The sequence below is a fragment of the Athalia rosae genome, chromosome 7 (genome assembly GCF_917208135.1).
Source record: "Athalia rosae chromosome 7, iyAthRosa1.1, whole genome shotgun sequence".
NCBI lineage: Eukaryota > Metazoa > Arthropoda > Insecta > Hymenoptera > Athaliidae > Athalia > Athalia rosae.
In genome coordinates, this window is record NC_064032.1 from 16052881 (window position 1) to 16079994 (window position 27114).

General features: G+C 39.9%; 7 protein-coding genes and 1 long non-coding RNA gene across 22 annotated transcripts; 3 read left to right on the plus strand and 5 right to left on the minus strand.

The window, feature by feature from the left end:
• Nucleotides 1-113: 113 nt before the first annotated feature.
• Nucleotides 114-1900, minus strand: LOC105683289 (uncharacterized Golgi apparatus membrane protein-like protein CG5021). 5 transcript variants are annotated; one of them, XM_012395798.3, is made up of 5 exons: nt 1759-1900; nt 1352-1425; nt 949-1183; nt 511-765; nt 114-360 (listed from the first exon to the last, which is right to left on the minus strand). In XM_012395798.3, exons 2-5 carry the CDS (start codon nt 1411-1413, stop codon nt 295-297), a joined length of 618 nt encoding a protein of 205 aa, XP_012251221.1. In that variant the 5' UTR covers nt 1414-1425; nt 1759-1900; the 3' UTR covers nt 114-294. The 5 variants fall into 5 exon arrangements, with proteins under 5 accessions (XP_012251221.1, XP_020706521.1, XP_012251219.1 ...); XM_020850862.2 differs by having other exon boundaries at nt 511-753; nt 1714-1855; XM_012395796.3 differs by having other exon boundaries at nt 511-756; nt 1714-1855.
• Nucleotides 1420-5110, plus strand: LOC105683287 (mitochondrial intermediate peptidase). 6 transcript variants are annotated; one of them, XM_048658125.1, is made up of 11 exons: nt 1420-1657; nt 2178-2315; nt 2408-2651; nt 2725-2911; nt 2983-3062; nt 3144-3332; nt 3426-3567; nt 3718-4056; nt 4111-4341; nt 4422-4652; nt 4744-5110. In XM_048658125.1, the coding sequence occupies exons 1-11, from the start codon at nt 1468-1470 to the stop codon at nt 5041-5043; spliced, it is 2271 nt and encodes a 756-aa protein (XP_048514082.1). In that variant the 5' UTR covers nt 1420-1467; the 3' UTR covers nt 5044-5110. The 6 variants fall into 6 exon arrangements, with proteins under 6 accessions (XP_048514082.1, XP_012251216.2, XP_048514083.1 ...); XM_012395793.3 differs by having other exon boundaries at nt 1421-1657; nt 4120-4341; XM_048658126.1 differs by lacking the exon at nt 1420-1657 and adding an exon at nt 1931-2071 and having other exon boundaries at nt 2389-2651.
• Nucleotides 5094-10807, minus strand: LOC105683286 (cullin-4A). The gene is made up of 11 exons (XM_012395791.3): nt 10513-10807; nt 9584-9947; nt 9320-9508; nt 9061-9207; nt 8790-8976; nt 8522-8714; nt 8100-8401; nt 7789-8019; nt 7444-7722; nt 7139-7291; nt 5094-7059 (listed from the first exon to the last, which is right to left on the minus strand). Exons 1-11 carry the CDS (start codon nt 10805-10807, stop codon nt 6964-6966), a joined length of 2436 nt encoding a protein of 811 aa, XP_012251214.2. The 3' UTR covers nt 5094-6963.
• Nucleotides 10808-11023: 216 nt separating this feature from the next.
• On the plus strand, nt 11024-11900 carry LOC105683290 (peptidyl-prolyl cis-trans isomerase NIMA-interacting 4). Its single transcript, XM_012395800.3, has 4 exons — nt 11024-11160; nt 11235-11394; nt 11469-11588; nt 11651-11900. Exons 2-4 carry the CDS (start codon nt 11287-11289, stop codon nt 11807-11809), a joined length of 387 nt encoding a protein of 128 aa, XP_012251223.2. The 5' UTR covers nt 11024-11160; nt 11235-11286; the 3' UTR covers nt 11810-11900.
• LOC105683288 lies at nt 11890-14440 on the minus strand. 2 transcript variants are annotated; one of them, XM_012395794.3, is made up of 5 exons: nt 14299-14440; nt 13859-13981; nt 12724-12903; nt 12462-12627; nt 11890-12362 (listed from the first exon to the last, which is right to left on the minus strand). In XM_012395794.3, exons 2-5 carry the CDS (start codon nt 13968-13970, stop codon nt 12161-12163), a joined length of 660 nt encoding a protein of 219 aa, XP_012251217.1. In that variant the 5' UTR covers nt 13971-13981; nt 14299-14440; the 3' UTR covers nt 11890-12160. The 2 variants fall into 2 exon arrangements, with proteins under 2 accessions (XP_012251217.1, XP_048514112.1); XM_048658155.1 differs by having other exon boundaries at nt 14266-14322.
• A 952-nt stretch (nt 14441-15392) lies between these two features.
• Nucleotides 15393-16192, minus strand: LOC125501711. The gene is made up of 3 exons (XR_007279326.1): nt 16054-16192; nt 15638-15968; nt 15393-15534 (listed from the first exon to the last, which is right to left on the minus strand). It is a non-coding gene; the product is annotated as an uncharacterized LOC125501711 (long non-coding RNA).
• An 83-nt stretch (nt 16193-16275) lies between these two features.
• LOC105683271 (zinc finger protein 418-like) lies at nt 16276-20016 on the plus strand. 3 transcript variants are annotated; one of them, XM_048658130.1, is made up of 9 exons: nt 16617-16745; nt 16822-16877; nt 16980-17556; nt 17656-17923; nt 18012-18209; nt 18309-18476; nt 18572-18764; nt 18850-19077; nt 19149-20016. In XM_048658130.1, exons 2-9 carry the CDS (start codon nt 16854-16856, stop codon nt 19392-19394), a joined length of 1902 nt encoding a protein of 633 aa, XP_048514087.1. In that variant the 5' UTR covers nt 16617-16745; nt 16822-16853; the 3' UTR covers nt 19395-20016. The 3 variants fall into 3 exon arrangements, with proteins under 3 accessions (XP_048514086.1, XP_012251182.2, XP_048514087.1); XM_048658129.1 differs by having other exon boundaries at nt 16276-16877; XM_012395759.3 differs by lacking the exon at nt 16822-16877 and having other exon boundaries at nt 16278-16745.
• A 118-nt stretch (nt 20017-20134) lies between these two features.
• On the minus strand, nt 20135-27002 carry LOC105683269 (DNA polymerase alpha catalytic subunit). 3 transcript variants are annotated; one of them, XM_012395756.3, is made up of 21 exons: nt 26861-27002; nt 26451-26651; nt 26061-26367; nt 25641-25977; nt 25175-25516; nt 24727-25095; nt 24427-24637; nt 24075-24343; nt 23843-23959; nt 23594-23777; nt 23368-23502; nt 23077-23255; nt 22763-23003; nt 22512-22651; nt 22216-22421; nt 21836-22097; nt 21574-21748; nt 21325-21485; nt 21015-21263; nt 20820-20895; nt 20135-20711 (listed from the first exon to the last, which is right to left on the minus strand). In XM_012395756.3, the coding sequence occupies exons 1-21, from the start codon at nt 26874-26876 to the stop codon at nt 20431-20433; spliced, it is 4458 nt and encodes a 1485-aa protein (XP_012251179.2). In that variant the 5' UTR covers nt 26877-27002; the 3' UTR covers nt 20135-20430. The 3 variants fall into 3 exon arrangements, with proteins under 3 accessions (XP_012251179.2, XP_012251178.2, XP_048514066.1); XM_012395755.3 differs by having other exon boundaries at nt 22512-23003; XM_048658109.1 differs by lacking the exons at nt 20135-20711; nt 20820-20895; nt 21015-21263; nt 21325-21485 and having other exon boundaries at nt 21607-21748; nt 21880-22097; nt 22512-23003.
• Between the last annotated feature and the right edge of the window lie 112 nt (nt 27003-27114).

A 27114-nucleotide genomic window follows, 5' to 3' on the forward strand; every position in this document is an offset into this window, starting at 1 on the left:
TCAAATAGATGATGTATAGCGGTTTTGCGTATTCACTACAATGAATTCTTTTTTTTTCGCCATCACCGCAGCTCAGGAGTAGGTTGGGGTAAAATTTCAATTAGCACAACTAATTTGAAAGTTAATTCAACGGCTGATCTTTATTCATGCAATGAATTGAGAGTGGCGAATACTCATCACCTACGCAGATATTACGTACAACTGTTGAAATGTTTATTGGTAATTGATCAATATTTATGTACATATACCTGAAACCATATGCAAACGGTCCAACAGTAAATACGGAAATTCAATCTATATCATATTCGTTGGCTGTCCTGGAGTATTAGTTGGTGGACTTCTCGACATCATTGAGGCTACCTAAAAGCATTGAACAGTGCATTGAACCTAACATTAAGAAGATGTTTTCAAATAATGCTGACAATGATTGCTAAGGATGGGTCATTGGACTGCAATGAGATACAAATGACCAGAGAAAACAGCTACATCGATGGCAGTCACAATACTTACATTTTGGAATACTTGTTTCCGAAAAAAATCACCAGTTGCTGACGAAATGTTCTGATCGTTTCCCATTTTACACTTTACATAGCCATAAAGATTCGCTCCATTTAGGATGATTGCTATACATACAAGAAGTAACCACTTGAATTTCAGGCTGAAGAGGGCAACCACAAAGAAGATGGACCAGGTGAGAGGACACAGTATCAAAGCCAGCCAGAATATCCTAACTTCATCTGTGCTAAGCCGATTCTGCTGCATGCCCTGAAACACGGGGCACGTGACAGTTTGAATTTAAATAGTGATCACATTATTGGCAACATTGCACTGGAACTGGAACCTGGCACTCGGTCTATCGACCTATGAACAATGATATAGCAAAACGTTGTCTGAGCAACAAAAAGACAAAGGCAATGCAAACACAGTTCATAAAAAAAACAACAAAACCTTTCTTGACTCAAAGACCCAATGATTTTTTCCATTGTCATCTACATAATTCCACCATCGTAATCCAACCATTAATCTTCCAGTTATATTCTTGACGGTCCAAAAATCCATGGAGAGCAATAACACAACAGTGACAAAACTTCCTATGAAACTGCTGGAAAACCAACCGCATAACATATAGGTCACTATTGCCAAAGCTCTAAACAGCAGGTGAAATGTTGTGACGTATGGATGCCTGTAAACATTGAGTTGTAAATTGGTCAAAGAGATGGCTGCAATTAGTTCATCCAGTAAGGTAATCAGAGCGAAAGCAAATGTTTCAATTGTGTTAAAAGAGGTAAAGGACGACAACATATGCACAAGTGAAAATAAACGCTCAGCAATGTGCAAGATGTGTGCATACCTAAGTTTCTGTGTGGTTTGCGCGGGATCTTCCTCCCCAAAACCAATCGTGTCATCATCCATCAGTAATGGAACCTAGAAATAGGACCACCATCATCTTGAAGCGACAATCAATCTATGCCTACCGCGGAGCATGCGAATGGTGATTATCAAACTCTAGCCAATCATAAACGCTTGGAAAGTTTCAGAAGCGCAATGATCCAAGATTGGTTTGGTATCATGAGGACGCAGAAAGTAGCAACCACTATCTCAGAGCCAGTGGAGAAAACTGTTATAAGTGATCGGCAAACTTCTTTCTTGCAGGGTCGTAAGTAATATGTTGTTTGAATAGAATGATATTTTAATGAAATGTCGAAAACGTACTGTAGCGGACGCCGCCATGTCGTCGGATATGCAATTATTACATACACGTTGTACGTACGTACGTGGTTCGTCCGAACCACTTGTTCACAGCACTCGAATGAGCAGTTCGCTTCACTTCGTCACACGACGTTTGAAACTTTTGTTTGTAAACGGCCAAGTTTGCCCGGATAATATACAGCTTTGACAGCTAGAGATTCTCCAGACAGCTGATTACTAGCTAATATAATCACAGTTGAAAATTCTACTACTAGCGATAGCTAGCGGTTAATATCGCCACTGTATTGCACGCATGTGCAGATCGAGAGAACGATTTGGAACAAGGGATACCTTCACCATTCCTTCACCGATTAACTCCTTTGTATGTACTACGTACGTACGTATGTACCTCTGATGTTATGTGTAAGTTATCAGTAATTCATCCCCTATTGAATCGAAACGTGAATCGTATTTGTTCCTTGATGAAGTCCAAACTATTGCGCTACAATGTCACTTGTGGGGCTGCAATGAAAAACAAAAACGTTTGCACATGGTCACCACTTGCGACTGCATTCAACAGCAAGCCTGCGGATTCGTTAGGAATAAGTTTATTGGGACAACCGACGGTTAGTAATTGCTTTGAGTCAAATTCAAATCAACATATCATTATGTAGTACAGCTTGATTGGATGGATTTCAGGGACTTTTTGGGATTTCAGAGCTTGATAAGGCCAGAGGATTTGAATTGCTCAAAAGGCAAGCCATTGCTCAATCGGATGTATTGATCAAAGAAGCAACAAGCTCAATTAGAAACAGAAAGATGGTCGAGGTCTTTGACGAACTATCCGATTCCTTATGCAAAGTTGCAGATCTGGCAGAATTTGTTAGGATTGCTCATCCTGACAGAGAGTTTTCAAATGTTGCGGAAGAAGCATGCATCACAATCAGTGGTGTTGTTGAAAAGTATTAATGTATTATTGATTGATATCTATTTAGTTTCTACTAGTCACAATAACTAAATAAGCCCTTTATGTAGACTGAATACGCATAGAGAACTTTACAATTCACTTGTGAATGTCGTGCAAACTGGAGATGTTGTGGAGACTACAGAAATTGATGAACACGTTGCAAAACTTTTTGTTTTCGACTTTGAGCAATGTGGTATACAATTGCCTGAGGAACAACGGTGCAAGGTCGTTAAGTTGAATGATCGAATTCTACAGGTAACTCCATTTCTATACCCAGATTATATGTACTGGTAAAATCTCAATCACTAAATCACAATTGATTACAGATTGGGCAGAAATTCATGGCTGGAGCAGTACATCCACGAGCGGTACAGAAAAACGCTCTGCCTGAAAAAATTAGGCAATTGTAAGAGTCGGAAGGGAGATCCGTCATTATTTATAAATATGGTTGTAACTCCGCATATAAAAACACCAGTTTCTCTTTCAGTTTTACAACAAAAGGTGATCAAATACTGGTACAAGGCCTGTACACGGACTCCTCCAGTACAATAGCTAGAGAAGCTGCGTACAAGATCTTTCTGTTTCCTGATGCCCAGCAGGAATATCTTCTCAGCCAGTTACTCATGGATAGACACGAGTTGGCCAAAAGTTGCGGCTTTGATTCCTACGCCCAAAGGTGAGTCTATGAGCATAATTTTCTCAAGTGAATTTCCTGAGACCCAGGCATTGAAGGTTCTTGCGATCAGCTCATAATATCCTTGTCTCGCAGAGCCGTCAGAGGCAGTACAGTCGAAACGCCTGAAGTAGTATGTGACTTTCTCAACACTCTCAATGACCAACTAAAAGAGAGAGCTCGTAACGATTTCGAAATAATGCAGCGGATGAAAAACGCAGAAAGCAAACCTAGACAGGTTTGTCAATGGTAGTATTGTTACAATTATGTTAGTCGGTCGACTGTCGGCTGATTTAATGACGTGTATAAAAATAAGACCCGAAATCTCGGCAATTGCCTATTTTCCCGCATCACTGTGGCTATTTAATTACATTAAACTCTTTTGCAGGATTTAATGGCATGGGACACAGCGTATTTTACAGCAAAAGCAAAAAAAGCGTGGCTAGGCACACCTGGTACTGAATTCGCACCGTATTTCTCTCTTGGGGCATGTATGGAGGGCATCAACATTCTGACACAAGCCTTGTATGGGGTGAAGCTAGAGTCAGAACCTGTAAAACGAGGAGAAGTTTGGGCCAGTGACGTTTACAAATTGGCCGTGATTGATGATGTTATGGGCAATCTTGGATATATTTACTGTGACTTTTACGAAAGAGAAGGAAAGCCTAATCAAGATTGTCATTTCACAATTAGAGGTGGTAAACAGCTCTCAGATGGCTCTTATCAGGTACACCCTTTACAAATGAACTTTCACTAGTGGTGAATTGAAAATTGATTATAGTCGTTTCAGAATCCGATAGTAGTTCTGATGCTGTCTCTGCCATCGCCAAGATGGTCATCTCCAAGTCTTTTGAGTCCATCGTCCGTCGATAACTTGTTCCATGAAATGGGCCACGCGTTGCATTCAATGTTGGGAAGAACTCAGTACCAGCATGTAACAGGTACAAGATGCAGCACAGATTTTGCAGAGGTTCCAAGCATTCTAATGGAGTTCTTTGCAAGCGATCCAAGGGTATTTAATGCCAAGTGATTATTCGTAATATTTCGTGTCTCACTAAATGTTGATACTAAATGATCAGTTGTTTTTTTCAGGTAGTCTCAACTTTTGCAAAACACTTTCAGACACAAGAGTCGATCCCAGACTCCATGTTACAGAGGCTATGCGCCTCAAAACACTTATTTTCTGCCTCCGAATTGCAAAATCAGGTATTCTACAGTATGTTGGATCAAGTGTATCATAGCAAAAGACTGGACCAACCTACTACGGAAATATTGGCGGACTTACAGGGCAAATATTATGGCTTACCTTATGTTGAAAACACGGTAAGTTAATGCGTCCTACTTTTTATCGTTCGTCAGTGAATTTTGACTGTGTAAATAATGGTAATTTTCCATGTTTCGTTCTACTTCGCAGGCTTGGCAATTACGATTTTCACATTTGGTAGGATACGGGGCAAAATATTACTCATATCTAATTTCTCGGGCAATCGCCTCTTGGATCTGGCAGACCTACTTCGAGGTTGATCCCTTCAGTCGATCTGCCGGAGAGAGATATCGTCGAGAATGCCTCGCGCACGGCGGAGGAAAACCCGCATCGGTATTAGTCTCAGACTTTTTAGCTAAAGAGGCAAATGCGAAAAATTTTGCGAAATCACTAATCAATGAAATCGACGCCAAGAACGAACATGTGGTAAAAATGAAATATATGACTTAAAACGAATACTGCGATCTGATAATTGGAGGCAAATGAAAGACATGACCGAATTGTCAATGGATAGCAAGAACTGGTATTTCGTTGTATTTTATTACAAGTACGGAACCTTATCATATTTACAATGTTGACCAATCCTGCGAAATATTACATAAGAAAGAATAGTTCACTCGGAGCAGATTGCTAAACCCTTGGTTACGCTGATCTTCATTCGATGATAGGAATGGCGTATAATATCTTAAAAAATTCTAGCGGACGTTTCAAACTACATAGGTATGATAAAGCAAGTGATACCGGTGTGCCATTGATGCTAGCCAAATTAACCCTGTATCATGGTGAGTATGGCTAAGGCAATTTGGAAGCTACGATGGGTGAACCAGAGACAACAAATGTACGGTAAAAATCTGCCAAGCCCTTTTATTCGTCACGTGGTTTAGAAAGGTTCATCTAATATAATGTCATTAATTTGCACGGTCGAAAATTCAGCAAATGAAACTTTTTTTCACAAGCGACATGAAAATACAAAACCACAAGGTTTATCAACATTTTATTATGCACCTTCCATTAGTAATAATAGATTATAATAAGTATTTATCTTCATCTGTTTCTGTCGCTTGAATGATGATTTTATTGATAGATTTCTTCATATTCTAGAGTTTTGTTATTGTTTAGCTTTCAGTTATATTCTTGTTTAGTGATTCTTTCATAGTTATTTTGATTTTCAACGACAGACAAAAGGTGGTTATAGTTGTATTTACCTTTTTTTTTTTCTATAAATGTTATATTTATTTATTTTTTATTATTACTATTATTGATATCAATTATTCACAAGAACACTGGACACACTTTCCCAAAACAAGACCCTGCTTCTATTATTATTTGAGACAAAATCTAGCTTGGAATAGGCGGAGTCTCTGAATCCCCAAATTCTAGCTGGGCCAAACAGTTTCTTGATCCTTACTCTAGGTTCTTCACTCAACATTCAATTAATTGTTTAATGTCTCACAACCGCCGTCAAACTCTCAATGCATTTGCTCTAGTGCCATTTATTAAAGTTTTACACAAATGTCGACGACTATTGAGAGTGGAAACTGTGTTCAGGCAGTTATATCTTTAGACTTTCTCTAAAGCTCTCATAAGATGACCTAGCGTTTGTTGAAATGAGAGATGGGAGAAAATGCCAGTTTCAATTTTAAAGACCCACGATACACCTTTTTTGTACTTTAGAAGACATGCGCACAATTTAGTTTGCTCTTCACTGAATTTCGTATAGCTTCCAATATTATCACACCAATGCTACAACGAGTCAATCAAAATCAAAGGGTTCAGCATTCTAATTAAGGTGCTCATGCTAGTGTAATCCAAGCTCCTGTACAAGTATTTACTTTTGTTCCCTCCGAGTTTCTTTCAGCTCCTATTATTCCGGACCAGACCCTGTTAAGCTGTGATTTAGTAACACCGTTTGTTTTCACTAAGAAAGCTCAAGAAGCTCTCAGCAAGTAATTTAAGCGTGGGTCTTTCAGAGAAAAATGGGCGTTTGTTCGTCCACCGTTATGGCCAGCTTCACCTGAATCTAGTGACGAGTTGTAAATACTTTTGAAGCACATTTTCGAATCATCGAATGGTGTACACTCACCGTACCATTCGATCTGTTTTGTTTCACCTTCCTTTTTTTCAGTAAGGTTTACCAATGCTCGTTTTGAGTTAAACAGATTCACCGGTGTAGGAACTTGGTTAAAGCTAACGGACTGCCTCAATACAAAATTGGCAATTAGACTTGTAGATTTTCTTTGTGTATCATTCGTCGAATTGTTGTTGTACTTAACATGAGCGTTCGACTGCAGTCTTGACCTCCACCCGTTGATATTCGCTGTATAGTGCAAATTCAACCACTTCTCTTTCGACATTAGCATTGAGCTGAGGTTACGCTACATAGTTGTACTGATTCGCGTTATCCTTATCTCGCTCCATATAGTCTCTGTCTATTAGTGATTCAATTCTCTTTTTCAAGTCAGCAGGCTGAAAACGAAAGAAATATAATTGATCATTGATGAATTGATGGGTGGAGCATATCAAATAAGGGAGAGCCGAGACATACTTTGACAGGAAATTTGAGTTGGTTGTAGAGTTCGCTGATGAGGAGATTGTGGGTAAGAGTCTTGCGCATTTTCATTATTCTGACTATAGCCGCATCTATCTGGTACTGTCTGTCTTGATAGACTCTTTCTTCGGTGGCCTTCTGTTCCTCATTCTAGGGAAATTTATACATTGCTCAATTTATTTACAGAACTGGTTATGACGTTGAGAAAGCATTACATAGATATTTATTGCCAAGATATATTTCTAGAGATATAAGTATATGTATATGAAGAAAGAGCAATGTCGATAAGAAAATGAACTTACCGTTTCTTTCATTTGGATTTGATTAATCTTGATTCTGAAGAGTTTATTGGTGAATTCTGCGTTAAAGACGAACCTGTCGTTGTCAGCAACATCTCTACCTCTTGGACTCTTCTGCAAAACTCTAGCCTTCCCGCAAGCTAACGACTGCAGAGTTCTCCGAAGTTCTCCGTCTTCTATATTGGTTGCAGCTTTAATATCTTCGAGGGAAAGATTGTCGGTATCATTAAATAGGATCAACACCAATGCTTGGAACAGCGAGACCAGCAGCTCTTTGTTGCCCTGACAAGCGATACAGAGGTTAAATTTCCCCGTCATAAATTACAAAGTTATCGTCACAACAATTACCTGATTGAACCATGCCTTGAGAACGCAATGTCCCAGCGTCGGTTGCCACTGCAACTTTCTACCGCTGTGTTTGCCAAGATAAAACTTGTTGAAAACGTCTTGATATTGTACCATTTCGGCAGGTAAGGTCACTTCTAATACGGGATACGTTGGCCAATATCCCATGGTCAAAATTGCAACTGTCAGATCCAAGTTGCTGGCGGAAAACTCGTTTTGAAGGTTTCCCGCGTACTAAAAAAATATATGAAATGTTGCTCAACTTATGAGACAGCGGTCTGAAGTGAAAGGGCAAAGCAGCTATTGTTACTCACTTGTTTGAATGCAATATTGATGTCTCTGCTAAGCTCCATGTCTTTAAACATCCCTTCAAGTTTACTGGTGAATCCTCCGCCACATTCCTGTTTCAGCTTGGAGAGCATTGACTTTTCCGCATCAACGGAAGCTGATTTGTTCACTAGCAGTCGTTTGGCCAGATCTTTTTTGTAAAACGCCTCAAAAACATCTTTTCCGTGAATAAATCGAAAAAGTACCATTATTTTGTCCAACAAACGCTCCAGTTCTTCCTCTGTGGCCTCCTTGTTCCCAGCGCGCAGTTTAGAGTCTACGAATTTAGCTGTAACAAATATTGCTAACATGAAAGGATATCGGAATATCATGGAGACATGGAATCCTTCAAAACCACATCGCATTTAGTGTTTCATAAATTGTAAGAAGAGAACACAGCGAGTCTCACCGATAAGTTCTGCCGGTTTATTAGCTCGTTGGTTGATAAAAGCTTCAAAGGCCTCCTTCAAACTATTGCCGAACTTTTCATTCCTCAAAAAACAGGTATTAACTATATTATCCATTTTGTCTTTGAAGTCTAGCAGCTCCTGAACCATGGTTTTATCTTTCTCTGGATCAATGACTATAGTTCTCCCTTTTTTCTGAAATGGAAAAACGAAAATAAAAACAAACATAGTGAAAGTTACCCGTTTAATTCTCATCCTATAATAACATACTTTTATGTAGCAATTGAAATTTAGGCAGAGTTCGATGAGCCCGTTTTTAACACGGCTGTAAAGGTTGTAGAGCAGCGATAAGTCACTCGTTCGGTTTTCATCCAACAAACCGCTCAAGCCCTTTTGCAACAGACTTGTTATGTGCTCTGACAACAATTGCTTTTCAACAGTATGTATAAGAGACCATCTAAAATGAGAGCCACACGATTAATTTTTACATTTTTGAGTTAAGGAAACACCAGCTAAAGGTCCGGTAAATTGAGTTACATACTTTGTGGAGGTATCGAGATAGTGCAACAATCGCTCGTTCTCTTCTTGAAGACGTTTGTCCACATGCGCCAGATACTCCGGCACATCATGCTCATTCATCAGACGTTGTCCTTCTGCGGCATACAACCTTTCGGTAGCCACTAAAAATCTGAAATTTTACAAATAGTTGAAATAATAAAATTATACCGTTCCAAATCGGTTTGGTACAAGAATATATTCACAAATAGCATTGTGATTTATACGTTGTTTTCGACACGTACTTGGCTTCAAAGGCTTCCTGATAGATTTGCAGGTCGGATAACATCCTGAGTAGCGATTTAAGAAGTGTGCGATCAACGGTATCCCCCTGTCTTTCCTTCTCTATCAGCATGAGGAGTCCTTCAACCGACCTGGTCTGCACGAGATTATTCAGCACGATGTGCAGTCTGAATAAATGTAACCCCATGTCCCTGGAACATGAATGTAATTGGGTATTGAGGACACAGACGTTTCATAGATAGTAATTATGTACAATATAATCTTACCATATGGATGAGATACTGGGATTCTGAAGGACGTAAGTTCTGTCAAGATACAAAAATATGCTCCTGATCATAATCATCTGTCGACAATGTGACTGCCAGCATTCGTTCATCTTTTTAAGAAATATGTGTCTGTCCATAGACTCGGCTAGAAACTGCTCGATGTTAGCTTTGACATGAGATTCTGTCAACTCTGTCAGATTGGCATACAGAGTTGAAGCCATTTTGTGATTGCACATATTTTCTACCGCCTGGTATAACTCTTCCAAAGAATACCGGATACTTTTACTTGTCTGTATAGCTACCACAGCTTCCCGCAATTTTTCCCATGTTCGCTCCTGGTAGTTATCCGGAAGCTTTGGTTTGTCTGTGCACATAAGAAAACATAGTTATAATTTGCCAATATATAACACACTATAGAGACAGTTCTATCAGAATTTAACTACTAAACTCTAGTGAATATTTGTGTAAAAACTGGTTATCATTATTGTTGATGTATACTTCTATTGAAACAGAAGCATAAGGTGAGAGATTAACACTGATCTGACAAATATTATTCCCCACTGGAACTAATGCTAGTTTGCTCATGGTACGTAACATATTTGAAAGGACTGGATCATTGGGTGCAGATAGGTATCCGGCAATTGTCATTACTAGGCTAAACGTGAACAAATAAAATAAGTAATCGATAAGGCCTTATTTATTAGTGTTGCATTTCAAAAATGTGCCATAGGAGTGTAGCAATGAATCCATTAGACAGTAATCGAATAAGAGATTAGTTGATGATAAATATAAACACATAATTGGCAAGGACGAAACCGGGAGTACTGCCAAAGAAGAGCGAGTGTTGACGGGACTGTAAAGTAAGGTTCGTATTAGGATTAATATTGGTGAGTATAACTTATAGGTTAGGGTCTCCCATGGTATCTTACTTTTGAAGTTTTTGATAATCAGTTTTTTAGCTGATCCTGGTTTTGCGTTTGTGGTGTTGGGTGATATTTTGTTAACACCATTTGGGTTGGCCACGGTTAGAGCCGAAAAGTTAGCCCTTTTCTGAGTGTTGGCTGTCGTATCCGTCATGTTTTCAATTTCTTCTAGTTGTTCCGTGGCTGTGAGAGTGTGATTCGCGTGTTTCGTACGTTTGGGAAAATTCACGACCGAATGTTCGGTGGTCGATCTTTTCACCTGTGCTGTCGCCAGAAGTTGAGTCCTTCCGAGCCTAGACATATGATCGCATCACGCGGCCCCCGGCCTTCGCTATCTATTTAAATCCCGTGATTTATACTTTTGATCTACGCAAGGATCTTACGCGTGAACTTTATTAAAAAATCAACGATAGACAATACTCAAACTATTTTCCCCTCGTCTATAAATTTGTAACCTGAACTCATGAGCAACTGACAGCTAAACCGCATGCGCGAAGATGTTCGTTCTTTGGTGCACCACCTAGCTATTGCACGCTATTTAATGGCGATATCTGTGTTTTGTTTTTAATAATTATTCGTAATTTCTGTAATTAAGCCCGTACTTGTGAATGCCGAAAACTAAAGACATCATTAGAAAGCAGAATATTAAATGAGGTTTGACACAATCACATCTGGGCGAAAAAAGAATGCTGTGACATATTTATATATAAAGTTTTGTTCGGATACAGTTTTTTTTAGTATATTCAAGTGCGTGATTGCTTCTGGATGAGCTGAACTGAGATGCCTCCGAAAAAGAATGCTGGTAATGTAAAAGCCGGCAAGTCAAAGGGCGGCGATGACGGAGAACAAAAAGGGAAAGGAGAGAAGAAAGGGGGAACTGCTGTCAAAGTGATTATCAATTTACAATAGTCTAGAAATGTGGTATAAAGATACTGTCACGTACTGATTGAATTACGTTGCAGGTGAGGCATATTCTCTGTGAAAAACAGACCAAAGTACTAGAGGCAATGGAGAAACTAAAAGCTGGTCAAAAGTTCAATGAAGTAGCCACTACATACAGCGAAGACAAAGCACGCTCTGGTGTGAGTATAAAAATCAGGCTTCGTTAGATGATGGATCACGGTTGAATAATATTTTAAATTAGGGGGATCTAGGTTGGATGACCCGCGGTTCTATGGTCGGTCCATTCCAGGAAGCTGCCTTTATGCTGCCGGTGTCAAGTCTTGGTTCTCCAGTCTACACAGATCCACCAGTGAAAACGAAATTTGGCTACCATATTATTATGGTGGAAGGGAAAAAGTAGATCGTAATTTTGTAATTCATTGCATTGAATTGATCAAAGGGAATTGGTTAGTATTGGCAATAAGAGGTGATAAAACTCGATTTCAAAAGTCTTATAGAGTGGTTTTATTCGAAATATTTGGATTAGTTGATTTTAGTTAAGTGAGAATAGGGATTATTTGAAAATTCGGCTACGTTATAGCGAATACTCCTGGCAAATCTTACATTTATTTTCTACGTAAAAACGATTGATTTGCCTGAGTTATGAATGCAATAAATATACATATAGCCAACATACATACTATTCAGTCACATCGTTTGTGGAGGTGAATTTGATATCGTATTGTTAAATTTACATTTTGTTGGAAATCGTTTATACGCGAAGGTTGGGGCTGATGAAACGGACATATTTCAGGAGTGATTCGTTCTCCTCGCACACCCAGGGCTTGACGTGATGACAGGCGACGTCGTGCCAGTTTACTCCATCGTTGTAGAATTGATTTAATACTGCCAAACAATTTTCAGGGGCCCCGCCTTGGAGAGCTTCACGGTTGTCTGGCTGAGGTTGGCCGATGCTGTGTCAAAAATTTAATTGTTTCATCGAAAATATTATTGCAAAGATAAATATTGGTTTTCCGAAAAATTTACGTGTCTTAAACCAGAAGGTGACTCACCCGCCGCTCGGAGACCAGTCGTTTTGTTCACGGTCAATAGTTGGCGCCAATTTTTGCAACTCTGCTGTCCAGAACCACCCGTTGACTTTCAAGGGTTGTAGATCCGGTCTGTCGCAGCCCTTGAAGTCGCAGAGCCGTCCAGATGTCCAAATATATTTGACATTATCTGGAAGAAGGAAAATATAAATAAAGGGTTTCTATATTCCTTTGTAGAGTTTTGTTGTTTGAAACATCATGGGTTATTCAGAACCAAAGAACTCACTTTTTACTATTCGACTCTTGATGAATTCGTTTTCAGGTGAAGTTTCTAGAGAGACAAGGTCCATGCATCGCTGTCTGCAGAAGTTTCTGCCAGCCAACCAGTCGACTTCTTTGCCATTAGTTCGCTGATCGGCCCACGAATAATAGTAGCCTTTGCCATTGAAGCGTTCGTGAATTACTCCTGCAAAAATCATTAATACATGTGTACACAACTTGTTGCGGTGTTTACTGTGATTTACAAGTGCTGATTCCGACACAAATTTATTTTCTAATATAACCGCGGATCTTTGAACAATAAGTCAACGTCTCGTGAGTTTTTTGGAAAATTTATATTAGTTCCATATTATTCGAAAATATACGATATTCATAATCGCATGTACTCGCAATCGCGATGACGGAATCTTTCATGGCTGGCTCATAGAGTTGTCGTGGAATTTTCAAAAGCAACGTAGCTGCCAACTGTAGATACGATTAGCAGTAGATCGTAAAACTGTGACTCAGAGCAGCGTATGATATAGTATTGAAGAATTTTCTCCGGAGTGAAATTAGAAATTTGAATATTGGCACACGGACACCGTGACCTCTTCGTTGTTTACCGACTTCGGCGCGCCGCACGCTCTTGACCTCGAAGTCTAAAGCCTGGATATAATTCTTCGTCTTACTCGGTAGCAAACCTTCCATCTCTACATATCTATTAACCGTTCGTGTAGCGCAAATGATATCTGTTGCACAGCTCCCAGGTATACCTTATAACGATAGCATAAAGGCATACGTCCATACATATATGCGGTACCTTTACCGCGATGTCTGCAAATACTAATGTAGATGTACTACGCGTCGTGTATCCATAGTAGGATCGAATAATACAGGGTCAAATCGATATGGGGAACCGAGAGGCAATTGATTCACTTGCAACCGATCGTGACTGAAATCGTCAATTGCCATTGCTTTTCTCATCCGACGTCGCCAATCCATCCGTGTATCGACATTACCACGCATCGATGTCACCGTTGAAACTTTCCAACGTCACACCCCGTGTACGTCAAATTGAACTTTTGTAATATCCACCTGGTATACGAATCGCTAATTCATCCAAGTCCTTAAATTTCGTAGAAATTTGTCGGCGGCTCACTTACTTTGCGCGCAAAGTGCAGGAACCGGGGGTTCCAAGATTCTTCCCGCTGCCTGGGGTTGAAATTGTGCCGCTGCCGCAACTACTACCGTGCACAACACAACTATGCGCAGCATAATTGATTATTCTGCAAAAAAATAGAAGAAAAATCGTGATCCACAACCGTTCGACATAGGGTACTTTATGCAAATTTCGGGTAGAGATGGGAAGCGGAGGGACGAGCGAAAAATCGTATATTATATCTCAATCCCGACCGAGCTTTCTTTTCAGCGTGACGTCGAACGACCAGCAGAGTTAGAAGACTAAAAAGCAGCTAGACCGCTGGACTTTGCCAAATGTGGACAAAAAAAGGAGAGATTGGATGACTTGTGCACTGTACAGGTAAAGGAATATACGATAGCGGATACGTACAAAAGTAAAAGGTCCAAGCCGGAAGATGCTTACCTAAGGACGTTCACCAGTAGACTGAAGTGCTTTCTTTGGCACCCCTATATATACACAATGCCGGCCCCGTAGCCATCGCCACGGTCAGTACTTTTACCACCAGCCTGTTATTTTCGATGTCATTAACAACGAACGATTTCATAGCCCGCCAGAGAATATTTCGGGCCTCGGGATATCCGCCACCACAAAACAGTCACCACTCAGCGATGGGGCAAATAGTTCGAGTATGCTCGAAGCCATGTCAACAGGTCCCCAAGTATATCTCTGTAATAATTTAGCGGTTAACAAATATAGATTTACAGGTATTGGTGTATGCTTGATACTTTCACAGACATCAGCTGATCATGATTGGGACACGAACATATAGGTGTTGTACACGTACAACCAGGTGCATAACATGTATAACCATCGTTACAATTTTTATACCATGTTCCAGGGCTTCCGGGACATCGGATAAACGTATGCCGAAGTTCAAATCAAAATGGTTCGTTAATGACGCGAACGATACACCTATCTACCTTAGACAAAAGCGGCAAGAAAATTTTCCACGTAAATCTATATAATTCCTTATTCTGTCATAATTTTTCTTACACTTCGGGTATTCGGTGTTTGATTGAATAACAGCGGGTGCATATAATACCTGCGTACTGATAAGGCAAACAAGTTTCACCTGAAAACGAAACTCATCACATCAGCTATTTATTTAATTCCTGGTGAGAATTTAATCAAGGAATTTGAATGGAATTTAAAAAATTAAAAGTTACATATACCGTAGCTATAGCCCGAGGAAAACGCGATGCATATAAAAGATGGGACGAAAAATTTTTCATTTTGCGCAATGGAATTCGAGAGAAAAACTTTCTCATCTTTTCATCGGCCGAAGTGACGAGACCCACATAATTTATGTATACTTGTCACCTTTCCTCACGTTTACGCCCATACCTGACATACCTATACGCCTGCTTTGTATACCTGTATAAATACATACCTTATTGTATCCCTACCTGCATGCTACATCTATATGTATACCTAAATAGTACATAGAACACATATGTATGCAGGCACGAATAGGTATATAGCTAGACTTTTAATATGTAGGTTTGTAGAATTTTGTATACTTATGTATGTATGTAGTGTGATACATACGTCATCTATGGTAAGAATATTTATATTGACACTTGTCCGACCTTGTTACTTCTGATTCGTCCCATTTCTCCGTTGCACCGCGGACTACATCTATATAATTATAGCGATTGTAGGTGATGAAAATTAATTTATAATGGACGCGAAAATGGCTGGGATGTACGTACCATGCAGAATTGAGTGAAAATGTACGTACCTGAACTTGTCTTTCAGCGCACCAGGAAGTTCAGCCTCAAATCTTCGTCATGAATCGAGAGTCGTCGAACGGCAGTATATGTTCAAGTTCAAAATATTTACCGCTTCGAAGCGGGTCACGTATGCTCGCCCGGGTATCTGCTATGGGCACAATGTGCTCGTACCGCCTGGTGAAAAGAGAGCCAAGGCCATCGTCAATCGCTGTTTCAAACACGTACTTTCGATTCATCCGTTTCAAAGAGAAAAAAAATTAAATTGCACCCGGTGATTCCTTTGACCGTTGATTGAAATCATGAGGGTGTGACAAGTTCACCGCGTTGACTGGATTTGTACTGTATCATACGAATACAGGTTATCAGCATCGTCATGCATCGTTATAATTATGGCTCGATTAACTGATGAAAATATAAAAATTACCTTTATCAAAAGTAAATCAGTACCTCAAACTGTCTCAAGTCTTATTTATTCAGCACGTTTGAATACGTTGGTAAGGTTCGTTGTCAGACCAGTTGACCGAGGATTTGTTTCAGTCAACGACCGAGCGATTCAATGTCAGTTGGCGCCATCGATTCAAATTCGAAACTAGCACCCTGGTGGCCGTTGATGGCAGCCTAATTTGTTAATAAATAAATCGGCAGAAAAGCGTTGATACAGCAGCGCACCTGAAAATAATCTGTCCCCGGAGTGTTGAAAGTAGTCGAATAAAGAATATGGATCGTCTAAATCAATCTAAACATCAAATCCCTCTCGCTGTAAACGTCGGCTGACTAATTATTGATCGTATTCGCTGCAATGATGGAGCTATTGTTGAACAAAATAATACATTCACGAAGCAAAATGTCCGCCCTTCTGTCGGCGGCGTCCCCGGCCATCGTGTTTTGTTTACAATAACATATTGTGCGTTACGTAGTGCCGTTTGACGGTCGCTTGTCGTTGCGGGATAATTTCAAGTGTTGGTTTCTAGTTTCCCCTAATTCCTAGCAACAATGTCCGAGCCCCACCTGTGCCGACTCTGTGCCGAGACCAAGGAAAACTTCATAGGGATCTACGACGCTGAAGGTCAGAAATTGGAAATCGAATCGAAGATTAAAAAGTGTCTTCAAATAAAGGTACGCTTTTTCATTGGAATGCATATTTCTTTATCCCATTTGTTCTTGACTTCCTCAATAACAGTTTCTATTCCAGTTTCTATTTCAATACATGCTCACCTTGGTTGGATGTTTGCACAGGATGTCCTGTGTGTGCGTAGCAAAGATCATAAAACTCGACTGTATTTCATCGAGGAAATTTTGAAAGGCCTGTTTTCCTTTTTTCTCTTAGTTTATTGTTTCTGTTTTCAATAGGTCCTGATGACGGATGATTTACCGTTATCTGTGTGCATAGACTGCTGCATTCGGTTAGATCAGTCTAACGATTTCTTTGAGAAAACCAACCTGGCTCAAAACTCACTCAGGCAGCTACTAGCTGAAGAAAAGCCAGAACCGCAGATATTACACGTGGATTTGGATTATGATAAGAAAGCTATAGGTTTTCCAAAAGAAGAAGAAATCCCAGGAGATGGGATAATTGAGTGTCATTTGTCTGAGAGTTATATAAACGACTCCATGGACAATGTTGGCTATTTTAATAGTGAACAAAATAACCTTGGTGAAAATGAAAATGAAAATGAAAATGACACCAAGATTGAGAATAGGAATGAACAATATGAACCCGAGGAGATTGAAGATTTGGTTGAACAGCGAAGATGTAAACCACAGGTTCAAAATAACTCGCGAGAACAGACTGGAAAAAGACTGAAGCGCAGAACGCCTATGCGAAAAGCGCGTGATTTTGAACTGGGACATGTCTCTGATTTAGATTACGAGTGTAATGATATTGATACAAAAGTCAATATTAAGATACCCGATAATTACATGACCGGTAGGACTCTCCATTGTTACATGATGCTATGCAGTTTCAGAGCTTAGACTATTGTAGGATTGTTCTTGCATTTGTTTATTTCCCATATGTGTTGTCAAGGCACCGACTCTGACATGGAAATGATAGAAGCTGAGGCAGCGGAGCCCTCAAAGCCTGGCCGGAAAAGAGGTGAGGGATTGGATAGATACCCTTGGCTGTGCACGGATTGCAACGATAAGCTTCCAAGTCTTGAGGCACTAGAGAAACACCACGAAACTGTTCATAATCAGAAGGCAAGGTTCATGTGTGTGCAGTGCTGCAAAGTCTATGAAAAATATTACGGGTTTCTCACTCACGTCAAAAGGCACAAAAACAAGTCAAAGTTCAGGTGAATTCTGCAATCAGGAATTTGTCGTACAGTCAGCCCTTGTTTACACATTTATTTGTAATAATTATATTAATGTGACATGTTTCAGTTGCGAAGATTGTGGTAAGTCTTTTGTTCACAAAAAGGTTTTAGAATCGCACAAAGCCATTCATAGCGAGGAACGTCCTCATGTCTGTCAAACCTGTGGAAAAACCTTCAGACAGCAGAGTGCTCTCTACATACACAGTCGATGTCATTTGCCTGATACAATGAAAAACAGATATCAGTGCGATCAGTGCGATAAAAGGTGAGGAATGTATCGGTTTTGTGAGTAGTTGAAGAGGAGAAAGTACATAACGTGTTTAGTGTTCAATTTCCACAATTCATATCATTTATACCGTTACAGATTTTCAACAAAACCAAACTTGGTCACGCACAAACGCATTCATTCTGGAGTTAGAAATTTTACTTGCGATCAGTGTGGAAAAAGTTTTATACAAAAGGGAAACTTGGAAGCACATTTTCTGACTCACTCCGCTGACAAGCCATATAATTGTTCACTCTGCCCGAAAGCGTGAGTTGACCTATCAAACCAGAATATAGCATTATTGTGAGAGAATAAAAATAAAAGTCACTTCATCCCAATGTTGTTGTGCTAATGTTGGACAGGTTCAAGACACCACTACAACTGAAAAAGCACGAAACTGTTCATACAGGTGCAAAGCCTCACCAATGCGCGGTCTGCGGGCGCACATTCAGAGAAAAAGGAACACTGAGAGAACATCACAGAATTCATACCGGGGCAATGCCGTTTACTTGCGAATTTTGTGGAAAATGTTTTAGATTCAAAGGAATATTGACGGTTAGTTTTTCCTTCCACTTAGTACCTGAGTCTACGCTATAAAACTTGGGGTACATCATAATCGGTTGGATCGATATCTCTGCAGACACACAGGCGCCAGCACACAGGGGAACGTCCTTACAGTTGCATTGAGTGCCAACACCATTTTACGAATTGGCCAAATTACAACAAACACATGAAACGAAGACACGGGATAAACACGTCGCACACCAAACACTTGCAACAACCCCAGCAAATACAGCAACGGCAACAAAATGATTTACACGATGATGAAATAAACACCGCTCAACACGGAGTACCGAGTTCTGTACAGGTGAGGAAAATAAACATTTGTGTCCAACCGAAGATTGCACGAATCGTCTAAAAATTCAATCCTGTGTTTAGGTGATACAAACCACCCCTAATGTCTCGGAAGCGGAACCGATTGCGCAAACTCTTCCTTCAACAGTGATACAGAATTTCCAGACTCAGGTCCCAGTCACGGTACAGGAGACTGCATTCAGGGATAGAAATACAATGCTGTACAATGCGGTTCCTACAGCCCTGCAAAATTTTCTGCCACCAAACTTACCGTACAATTTTTACAACATAACTAATGCTGGCAATAGTGACATCATTCAACACAGGTAGGTCTACTATAAAATGGTTTACCGAAGACTCGTTGAGTAATCGAAAGAGACGAAATTTTCCCATTTCTAAACTTCTGTAACTCAACGTTACATGATGACTCCTCTTCCCGAGGCTCTTGACGTATCGGTTTACCAGCAACGATATATTCATCGGTATCTGTTCTGCATAATAGGTAATGTGTAAATTGTAAGTATATATAATGATATCTCACCTTGGTTGTTTTAAATCGAGCGATTTTTATTTTGAGATTTACCACAAGCCTTTTTACCTTGGAGCCGAATTATTGTCTAGTTTTTCTTAGAATTTTCACCGAGCTGAAAATTTTATAGCTTTTTGAATCGTTGTAATAGGTTAGAGATAAAAAATGACTAGTACACTTTCACGTAGTCACGATCATTTTCTACTCACGTATTGTCGAGGAGATGTCTTTACCTCATACCACCTAACTTCAAAAGTGCACCACCGTTTCGTAATTTTTCCATCTACTTCTATCGTATGCATTATGTAAACTTTGTTTCTGAACAAAAATTGTCGCAGAGATTCGAACGAAAATATAAATATGTAATAATTCATATCGTCAGTTCCGTTGAAAAGTGATCAATAAAGGCATTGACATAGATGACATGGTAACATCCGTTTTCTGTGGCTGTAGCGCTGGATTCCCGACAATATTGGGAAAACTAAAGGAACCATAATTATTAACGCAACTGGGAATTCAAATGAGCCAAGGTTAGTTCGTATTGAAAATATAAATTCTAGTTCATTCAAAATATCTTCACTTACAAAATTATAGACAACTATGCTAGTTATACGTTTAGAAGGCGATTTCTATTTAAAAAATATGTTTCTACAATAAATATTACTTCGAATCACATCTTCGACACTCTGTAAATCAGCGATAAACCGAAACTGGTTCCATACTAGTATTCGATTTCAATAATCAGCGATCGTCAGATTCCAAAACAGTGCTTCGGTTACCGTAATGAGATGAAAACAAAATTGAAACATTCCATTTCTACAGAGTCACGATTAATAATCAGTCGGAAAGATCCACGTCTTCCTGACCGTCGAGAAACTCGGAAGTGAAATCCAAGGTTGTACAACGAATTGGACTTGGAGGTTCATCAGAGAACAATATATGCGCCAACCTTCTCTGATCTTGTAACACTTTTGTCTTTGTCCAGTTGGAATCGAGGTACGAAAATACCCGTGTCAAATCAACGTTCGCATATGCACTGCTTTGAAGTTGCTTTTCGACAAATTCCTTCAATGTATTGTAGGCGTGCCTCACATCGGCTGAAAGTTGTGAGACTAGATCTGAAAATAAGACAATCATTTTCAGAATTCAGGTTTTGAGACAACGTTCGTAAATCAAAGCTTTCTTAACAATATTGACCCAAGTAAACGTATTAAACATAAACTTACTTTCGTACTTCGGTTGATTTAAATCGAAAATGTAAAGGTAATAGCTCATCTGATTGTATAGTTGCGTTTCCGTGTACTGTAATAAGAATTACGTCCAAGTGGATGAGTTTCGCTCCGCTAAACGTGAAAACTTAACATTTGCCCTAACGATCAGACTTCTAAATTCTTAATTATAGAAGAAGGTCGGGGACTCACTGTTCTGAACATGATGCACTTTTGACACAAACTGCACACTGGATGTCCTCCGAAGAACTGCTGGGGGACTCTTCGGATTCTGTTGGAACATGCTGGATCCTCGCACTCCATCCAACCCTCGTAATATGTTTGGATAGCTTCCCTGATGGCTAACTGCAATCGATTCTGAATAGCTTGCCAGTATTGCCAAGGAGCCATATTACAATCAATATTTGGACACCTAGATAACATTGGTACTATTCCGGCAGGCTGCAAACCATAAGGTCAAGTTCATCGACGGATATGTTTGATGAAAAATAATCAGGTTTACCGTTCTAGTGAAAGCTCCGTCCATGGTTATCGGCGTTCGACACGTTTGGTTCAGGCATAGAAACTTCAGAGGAGTACAATATTTAAACTTCCTCGCATCTATCGCTGGTGAATCATCTTCGGACTTGTTGTACTGGTTGGATTTATACTTTTCCGGCAACCCTACAAATATAAGGCAATTTTTGACAACTCATAGAGCACACCAACGAACCGTTGGTAAACAGCGACTCGAATCAAACTTGACATGGACCTAGATGTTGCGCAATCAAGACATTGTCTATGCCTTCGATTGGTTCGCACAGTCGTATGATCACCGGAAAAAGTTGACTCTGCAAATAGTAGTTTGCATCTACTTTCAAAGTCTCGCTATTCTTCAACTCGTCTACGTGATAGGCCCTATCCGATGCAGACTTGCTAGTCCCATCCTACAAAATAAAATACACTAATTAATATTGATGCCCCAAAAATCATTCGCTGTTAGGCAAAGCGCTCCTTTGAGTCGAGTGAATTACCTCGCAGATTATGTACGGCACTATGTCACCAGTTTTCCACTTACGTCCACCCCTCTGGTTCAGCTGCAGGGCAACCTTGACATGAATAGGCATTGTGTCCGAGTACTTTTCCGGATCCTTTGACAACTGTTTTGTTATAACCAGCGCGGAAAGTGGCACATTTCCCTCTTTTAGCGTTTTTGAAACAGTTTGCAAGAGTTTATAAATGTTTTCTAGCCTTGTTTCGAACGGCTGATCACAGAACACTTGTGTTAACACATTTCTGAAAAGTGACGTTGCTGTAGGTGATGTGTATTTTTTTCATTTTCTCTCATTTCGTCACTCACTGTCCGATAAAAGGTCTTGCAAAACTAATGGAATATCGCAGATGAAGATCTCACCTTCCAAGTTCGCACGCCAATTGACACCAGTCTCTTCTCACTATGTCGAGACCCTTGAGCTCCTGAGTCATTTCGAATTTGCCATTGGATAACTTATTCATTACGACGGCGGCGTACTTTTTTTTTTGCTGTAATAAGAGGTACCTGAACACGCCGTCGATATCCAGCTCAACTCTTTGGTATAACTTGTTGATTTGTTGTCTGATCTATAAAGATCCGAAGCGAGAGTTAATTTGCGTTAGTGTTGCAAGTATCTACGAGTATACGATCTCGTGATTCCAGTTAGCCTCACTCACTTTTTTACCAATCGCGAATGCCTGTTCGTAATCCAAAGTATTGGTGTTGATCATAATGGAATCGGTGTCTCCGTAAATCACTTGGTAACCTAGACTCTCTACCAAATTTTTCGTGTTCACCAAAATTTCTCGCCCCTTCGCTAAAATGGTCGCGACAGGAACCGCAGAATTATCAATAAATAAATTAACGGTAACAAGCCCGGAAATGAAATTTCCGGTAATACAAGCATGACAATTTAATAACCATGTACCTGTAACTAAGGCAGCCAGTCTCTTGGCATAGAATCGAGAATACGTAGCCCCCAAGCAACCGTACATAGAATTAGCGGTGAGTTTCAGAGCCAATTGTCTCGTATTATATTGCAATTTTAATTCGGGAGAAATGTTGGGTGTCTTCATTAGGTTTTTCACTTGGACACGACTCTCGACCAGTTTTTTGATTTCCGTTGGTATGATGCCAGGCTCAAGGCTTGTTTCTGGAACGCTGGGATCCTAAAATTAATAATAATTGACAAACATTTAGGTCATCAATAATCTAATGCCATAGATATCCGAACCCCCTTACCGTATCGTCACTGTGTGCAGCTCCGGCAATAGTGGTAAAGCATATGTTATATTCTTGAATAATACTAGGGTAGAGCGAATTGAAGTCCATTAGCAAAATCAATGTATCGTAGAACCCTTTTTTAGGTTCCAAAACTAAGCCACCTGTATAGGCTGCCTTTTTTTTACCATCACTTCCATCTAGAAGCAAACGTTACTTTGATAAAGAACGTACTCATCGTCAGTCCGTTATTCCTGTTTACGGATAGATACGTTCTCACTAAGAATCCGTTCTCCGACGGTATTCCTTTACCTTCTTTCGCGGTTGATTTGTTCGTTTTCGCGCGTTTATCCGGTGCAATGTAACCCTTTTCATAAAAGGCATGCAATAAAAGAAACTCGTTTCTTTCCGCTCGACCAGCCGTGAGAGTTCTCGAAAGGACATTTCCTGTACAAAAGGATATCGAAACTTATTACTTAATGAAATATTCACGAATGTATGTTTGCTAGTAGTTGGTGCTCTTCTCATTTATGCGTACCAGCGAGACATGTGATTTGTAGTGCCAGAGGCATGACGTTTAGTTCCAACATTATCGTGACAATGTCTGATGCACCTTTCATGATCAGTTGCACAAGTGTAACGAGTTTCTCAAGACTTGCGTAGTATTTGATAGTCTCTTCGGGTTTCACTTCTTTGCACTCTCCCTCGTTTTTCTTCAGAACCTGACCCCAGAGATTTGAATCGTGATTTTGAAGAGTTGACAACTTTTTACATTCGATATACTTACGTTTGTACACAGTGTTGGCAAATCGTAACTTCTGACTTTCAAGTTCAATTCCTTAGCAGAGGTTTGAATATCGCAAAGAAGACGACCACTCATTACTTGACCCAATAGGACTTGACCCTTTAAAAGAAAATTACTCCGTTTTTTAGGTCAACAAACAGCAGGGGAATCCATGGAAAATTAAGGCAAAAATTTGTTACAACGATTCACCCGACACTTATGAGATGTCCCCTACCTTGAAAACAGGAGGCAGACTCCTTCTCAGTCTTCCTACTCTGCTCCAGTTTGAGACCCTTAAATTGAACATTCTATGCAGCATAACGTCAAACTGGAACTTGGTGTCATAGCCGACCAACAAGTCAGGATCACACGTAACCAGTCTATGCAATAGCTTTTCCAGCAGGCTTCTCTCATTGTCGCAATATATTATCTCTGTCTGAGCACTTTTCTGCAGTAGATCTTTAGAAACCATGACCCATGGTGCATCTTCCGGTCGAGTGACCACTGCACAACGTATACTCATTAATTGATTCGTTTGAATAGAAGATGTACCAATTGGTAGCTACGTATAAAAAGGAGGGACTCACGGCAGAAATGTTGGTTAAAAGGCAGCTTTGGTGTAGGCTTATCAATATGATATTTATGATTCAGCAAAACTCCAATCATCGCAATTTCGTTTCGGTGTGATTTTGTATTGAAAGTTGTTTGTACGTTTATAGTTGCCACCACTAAAGGAGGTGGTGGTGTGCCGTGTGCATTCAATGTCAATGATATGTAATCACACTTTACGCAATCTATCTGGAAGGGAATGACAATGATAACAGATGATACAATGGTCATCGGTACAGTATTTCCTGTTTAAAGCGGTTACGAGCGTTTTGATTTACCTCAATCTTACACCAACTAACAGGATTTTTGGCCACGATCGCACATCTTACATCCAGCCAGCACGGTCCTTTGATTCTTTGTTCTATAAGAAGCAACTCTAAAGCATTGTCAGATGTGCCGAAAACATGTTCAATCGCAGCGCCGCTATAGTTAGCTGATATCGCTCGATCTTCGGCTGGATATCTGACTTCCATATACTCGGACGTCTTGGGCACATCCTTAACATCGAATGCATAACTTTTCGTAACTGTACGAGAGCGAAAACTCTTGATACCAATTGCATTGGCATGCTCGTTGAATTCCTTGTAAACGTCCATCATTGAGGTCAACTTCGGTTCTGACTCCGAGTCACCATCTTTAGGTTTGACCTGAAATTTTACGATTGAGCGCGTCGAATCACACGAAAAACGAGGTGGTGTTATTCTTTTCTATCAGACCATAACTTACATATTTCCTTGGAAAAAGATAGATTCTTCTGTCAACGTTTGTTATTCTGACGCAGCAAGAGACAAAAGCATTGGCTGAATCGACAAAGACTTTTCCAAACAAGTAAACAATTCCAGGCTGCTTGTAGGGATCTTCAAACGCGTCCCAATAGTAGAATCTAAACACCTTTTCACCTTTCTCGTTTGTGTGCAGTGGTAAATTTCCTTTATCGACCGATACCTCAACTTCGGCTATTTGCTCACCAAATGCATCATCCCACACCTCATTTAACATTTCGAAATCTTCTACAATTTGTTCGGATGCTTTGGTTTCCTTTGAGTCCTCAATGTCAAAATATGAAAGCTAGAATGTGGATTATTTCACAGTTCTATAATTTATAGTAATGCATATCGACTAACGAGACTCATGAACAATAAAGAATTACACAAGATAGAAACCATGGCTGAAGCCAGTGTAGTCAACTTACATCTTTGATGCTGTGGCTGATATCTTTCTCAGTACCGCCCATGGTCTGTTCAATGGTATCGTGTACTGCAGGTTTGTCAACTGGTAGCTTACTCTGTTCGCTATGAGTTACTGTTTCGGTATCACTAGTGTCGTCGATGTCTTGGGTAGCACTGGTAGTTGCTTGTACAAGTTTTTCTTCTGTTACAGATTGTTTTATATTGCCTTTCTTCTCGATGTTTCTCTCTTGCTGAAATAATTCTTCATCGTCACTGCTGTTGTCTATTTGTTGACTTCCAGCAGCGTCATTGATGAGAAACTTAGATGTTTTAGATGTTTCTGGTTTTGTTTGGGTGTACCTAATGGTCAATGGAAAATATGAACACATCGAAAGTACACAAAAATTCATATGGATACCTATATCGGCATCAGTTTAACTCACGGTAAGTTAGCTTTAGGTGCAACTAAGAATTTGTTAGATTGGCGTATCTTCTGAGTCTGGGCTTCTGGTTTTGCATCTCTTAGTTCGGCTATAAGATCTTTTAGCATATCATCGTCGTCAAGCTTATATTCACTGTCCTTCTTTGCTGACATACCCATGAGCATGCTACTTATGTTCCCTTGGTCTTTGACCCTGGATTTATCCTTCCGTGGTCCCGATTTTTTTATTTTTGGGGGATGTTGTATGCTTGCGCTATCCAAATCATCGTCAAATATGTCTCTACCATCCTCAACATAACCACTCCCATCTGTAAGAGATAGATAAAACCACATCGCGTTGATTGAACAATTTTTAAATCAGGAGTGAAAGAGACTTAGTTTATCATGTCACCATCATCGACAATCCAGTCGTCATCTTGTCGTCGTAAAACTCTTTTACTGTACTCCTGCTCATCTACTTCTTCATAGACATTATCCACAGCGTCTATTTCGTACTTATTCTTGCTTCCTTTCAACTGTTTCAGTTTTTCCAAGGCTGAAATGCGGCCCTTTTTATCAATCTTCTGCCGCTTTGCCCGACCTGAGGATGGTGCTGGAATTTAACAAACCCTTGGTCAGTCTTCAACTATCGAATAAATACGGGAGAAACTCTACATTGCAACTCTGTGTTAAAACCCAGGTTATCCTGAACAACCGGTGTACTTGAATCACATGCCACGAAAGTATAAGCATTGTGACAGTCTAATTGTAAAAAATATGGCTCATTTATTTAGGACTATAGGACCACGTTAAAATACTTACAAGCGGGCTCAATCATTCTGCGGAGGTGAGGGAACAATGGTTGGCGAAAACTATCAACAGAACACGGAATAGTAATGAGTAATGAGGCAACGTTTGTTCCGCACCAGAAACGAGTGGGTTAACGATTCATCTTTTGAATGATAACAAAAAGCAGTAACCCATTCCGAGCTATCTCAAAAATACGCGAATGAAAGTAGCGAAAAGAATCACTACGGTACCAGACCCAGTTTTGGCGCGAATATAAGTATACAGCA

What these genes read in the sequence shown, in the direction of transcription:
- LOC105683290 (XM_012395800.3), top strand. Translation starts at nt 11,287, where the DNA reads ATGCCTCCGAAAAAGAATGCTGGTAATGTAAAAGCCGGCAAGTCAAAG. An exon ending in AAGGGGGAACTGCTGTCAAA is followed by an intron (nt 11,395 to 11,468) that starts GTGATTATCAAT and finishes ATTACGTTGCAG; the next exon opens with GTGAGGCATATTCTCTGTGA. An exon ending in AAGACAAAGCACGCTCTGGT is followed by an intron (nt 11,589 to 11,650) that starts GTGAGTATAAAA and finishes ATTTTAAATTAG; the next exon opens with GGGGATCTAGGTTGGATGAC.
- LOC105683271 (XM_048658129.1), top strand. Translation starts at nt 16,623, where the DNA reads ATGTCCGAGCCCCACCTGTGCCGACTCTGTGCCGAGACCAAGGAAAAC. An exon ending in AAAAACAAGTCAAAGTTCAG is followed by an intron (nt 17,924 to 18,011) that starts GTGAATTCTGCA and finishes GACATGTTTCAG; the next exon opens with TTGCGAAGATTGTGGTAAGT. An exon ending in TGCGATCAGTGCGATAAAAG is followed by an intron (nt 18,210 to 18,308) that starts GTGAGGAATGTA and finishes ATACCGTTACAG; the next exon opens with ATTTTCAACAAAACCAAACT.
- LOC105683286 (XM_012395791.3), bottom strand. Translation starts at nt 10,807, where the DNA reads ATGTCTAGGCTCGGAAGGACTCAACTTCTGGCGACAGCACAGGTGAAA. An exon ending in GATTATCAAAAACTTCAAAA is followed by an intron (nt 9,948 to 10,512) that starts GTAAGATACCAT and finishes TTATGTGCACAG; the next exon opens with ACAAACCAAAGCTTCCGGAT. An exon ending in ATTTCAATTGCTACATAAAA is followed by an intron (nt 8,715 to 8,789) that starts GTATGTTATTAT and finishes TTTCCATTTCAG; the next exon opens with AAAAAAGGGAGAACTATAGT.
- LOC105683269 (XM_012395755.3), bottom strand. An exon ending in TTTTAACCAACATTTCTGCC is followed by an intron (nt 24,344 to 24,426) that starts GTGAGTCCCTCC and finishes TACGTTGTGCAG; the next exon opens with TGGTCACTCGACCGGAAGAT. An exon ending in CTGCACACAGTGACGATACG is followed by an intron (nt 23,004 to 23,076) that starts GTAAGGGGGTTC and finishes TATTAATTTTAG; the next exon opens with GATCCCAGCGTTCCAGAAAC.
- LOC105683288 (XM_012395794.3), bottom strand. Translation starts at nt 13,970, where the DNA reads ATGCTGCGCATAGTTGTGTTGTGCACGGTAGTAGTTGCGGCAGCGGCA. An exon ending in CAAGAGTCGAATAGTAAAAA is followed by an intron (nt 12,628 to 12,723) that starts GTGAGTTCTTTG and finishes TCCTTCTTCCAG; the next exon opens with ATAATGTCAAATATATTTGG. An exon ending in GACTGGTCTCCGAGCGGCGG is followed by an intron (nt 12,363 to 12,461) that starts GTGAGTCACCTT and finishes TTTTTGACACAG; the next exon opens with CATCGGCCAACCTCAGCCAG.
- LOC105683287 (XM_048658125.1), top strand. Translation starts at nt 1,468, where the DNA reads ATGCCTACCGCGGAGCATGCGAATGGTGATTATCAAACTCTAGCCAAT. An exon ending in AACTTCTTTCTTGCAGGGTC is followed by an intron (nt 1,658 to 2,177) that starts GTAAGTAATATG and finishes TCCTTGATGAAG; the next exon opens with TCCAAACTATTGCGCTACAA. An exon ending in CAGAAAGCAAACCTAGACAG is followed by an intron (nt 3,568 to 3,717) that starts GTTTGTCAATGG and finishes ACTCTTTTGCAG; the next exon opens with GATTTAATGGCATGGGACAC.
- LOC105683289 (XM_012395795.3), bottom strand. An exon ending in CAAACCACACAGAAACTTAG is followed by an intron (nt 1,184 to 1,351) that starts GTATGCACACAT and finishes CAATGTTTACAG; the next exon opens with GCATCCATACGTCACAACAT. An exon ending in GGGTCTTTGAGTCAAGAAAG is followed by an intron (nt 766 to 948) that starts GTTTTGTTGTTT and finishes CCCGTGTTTCAG; the next exon opens with GGCATGCAGCAGAATCGGCT.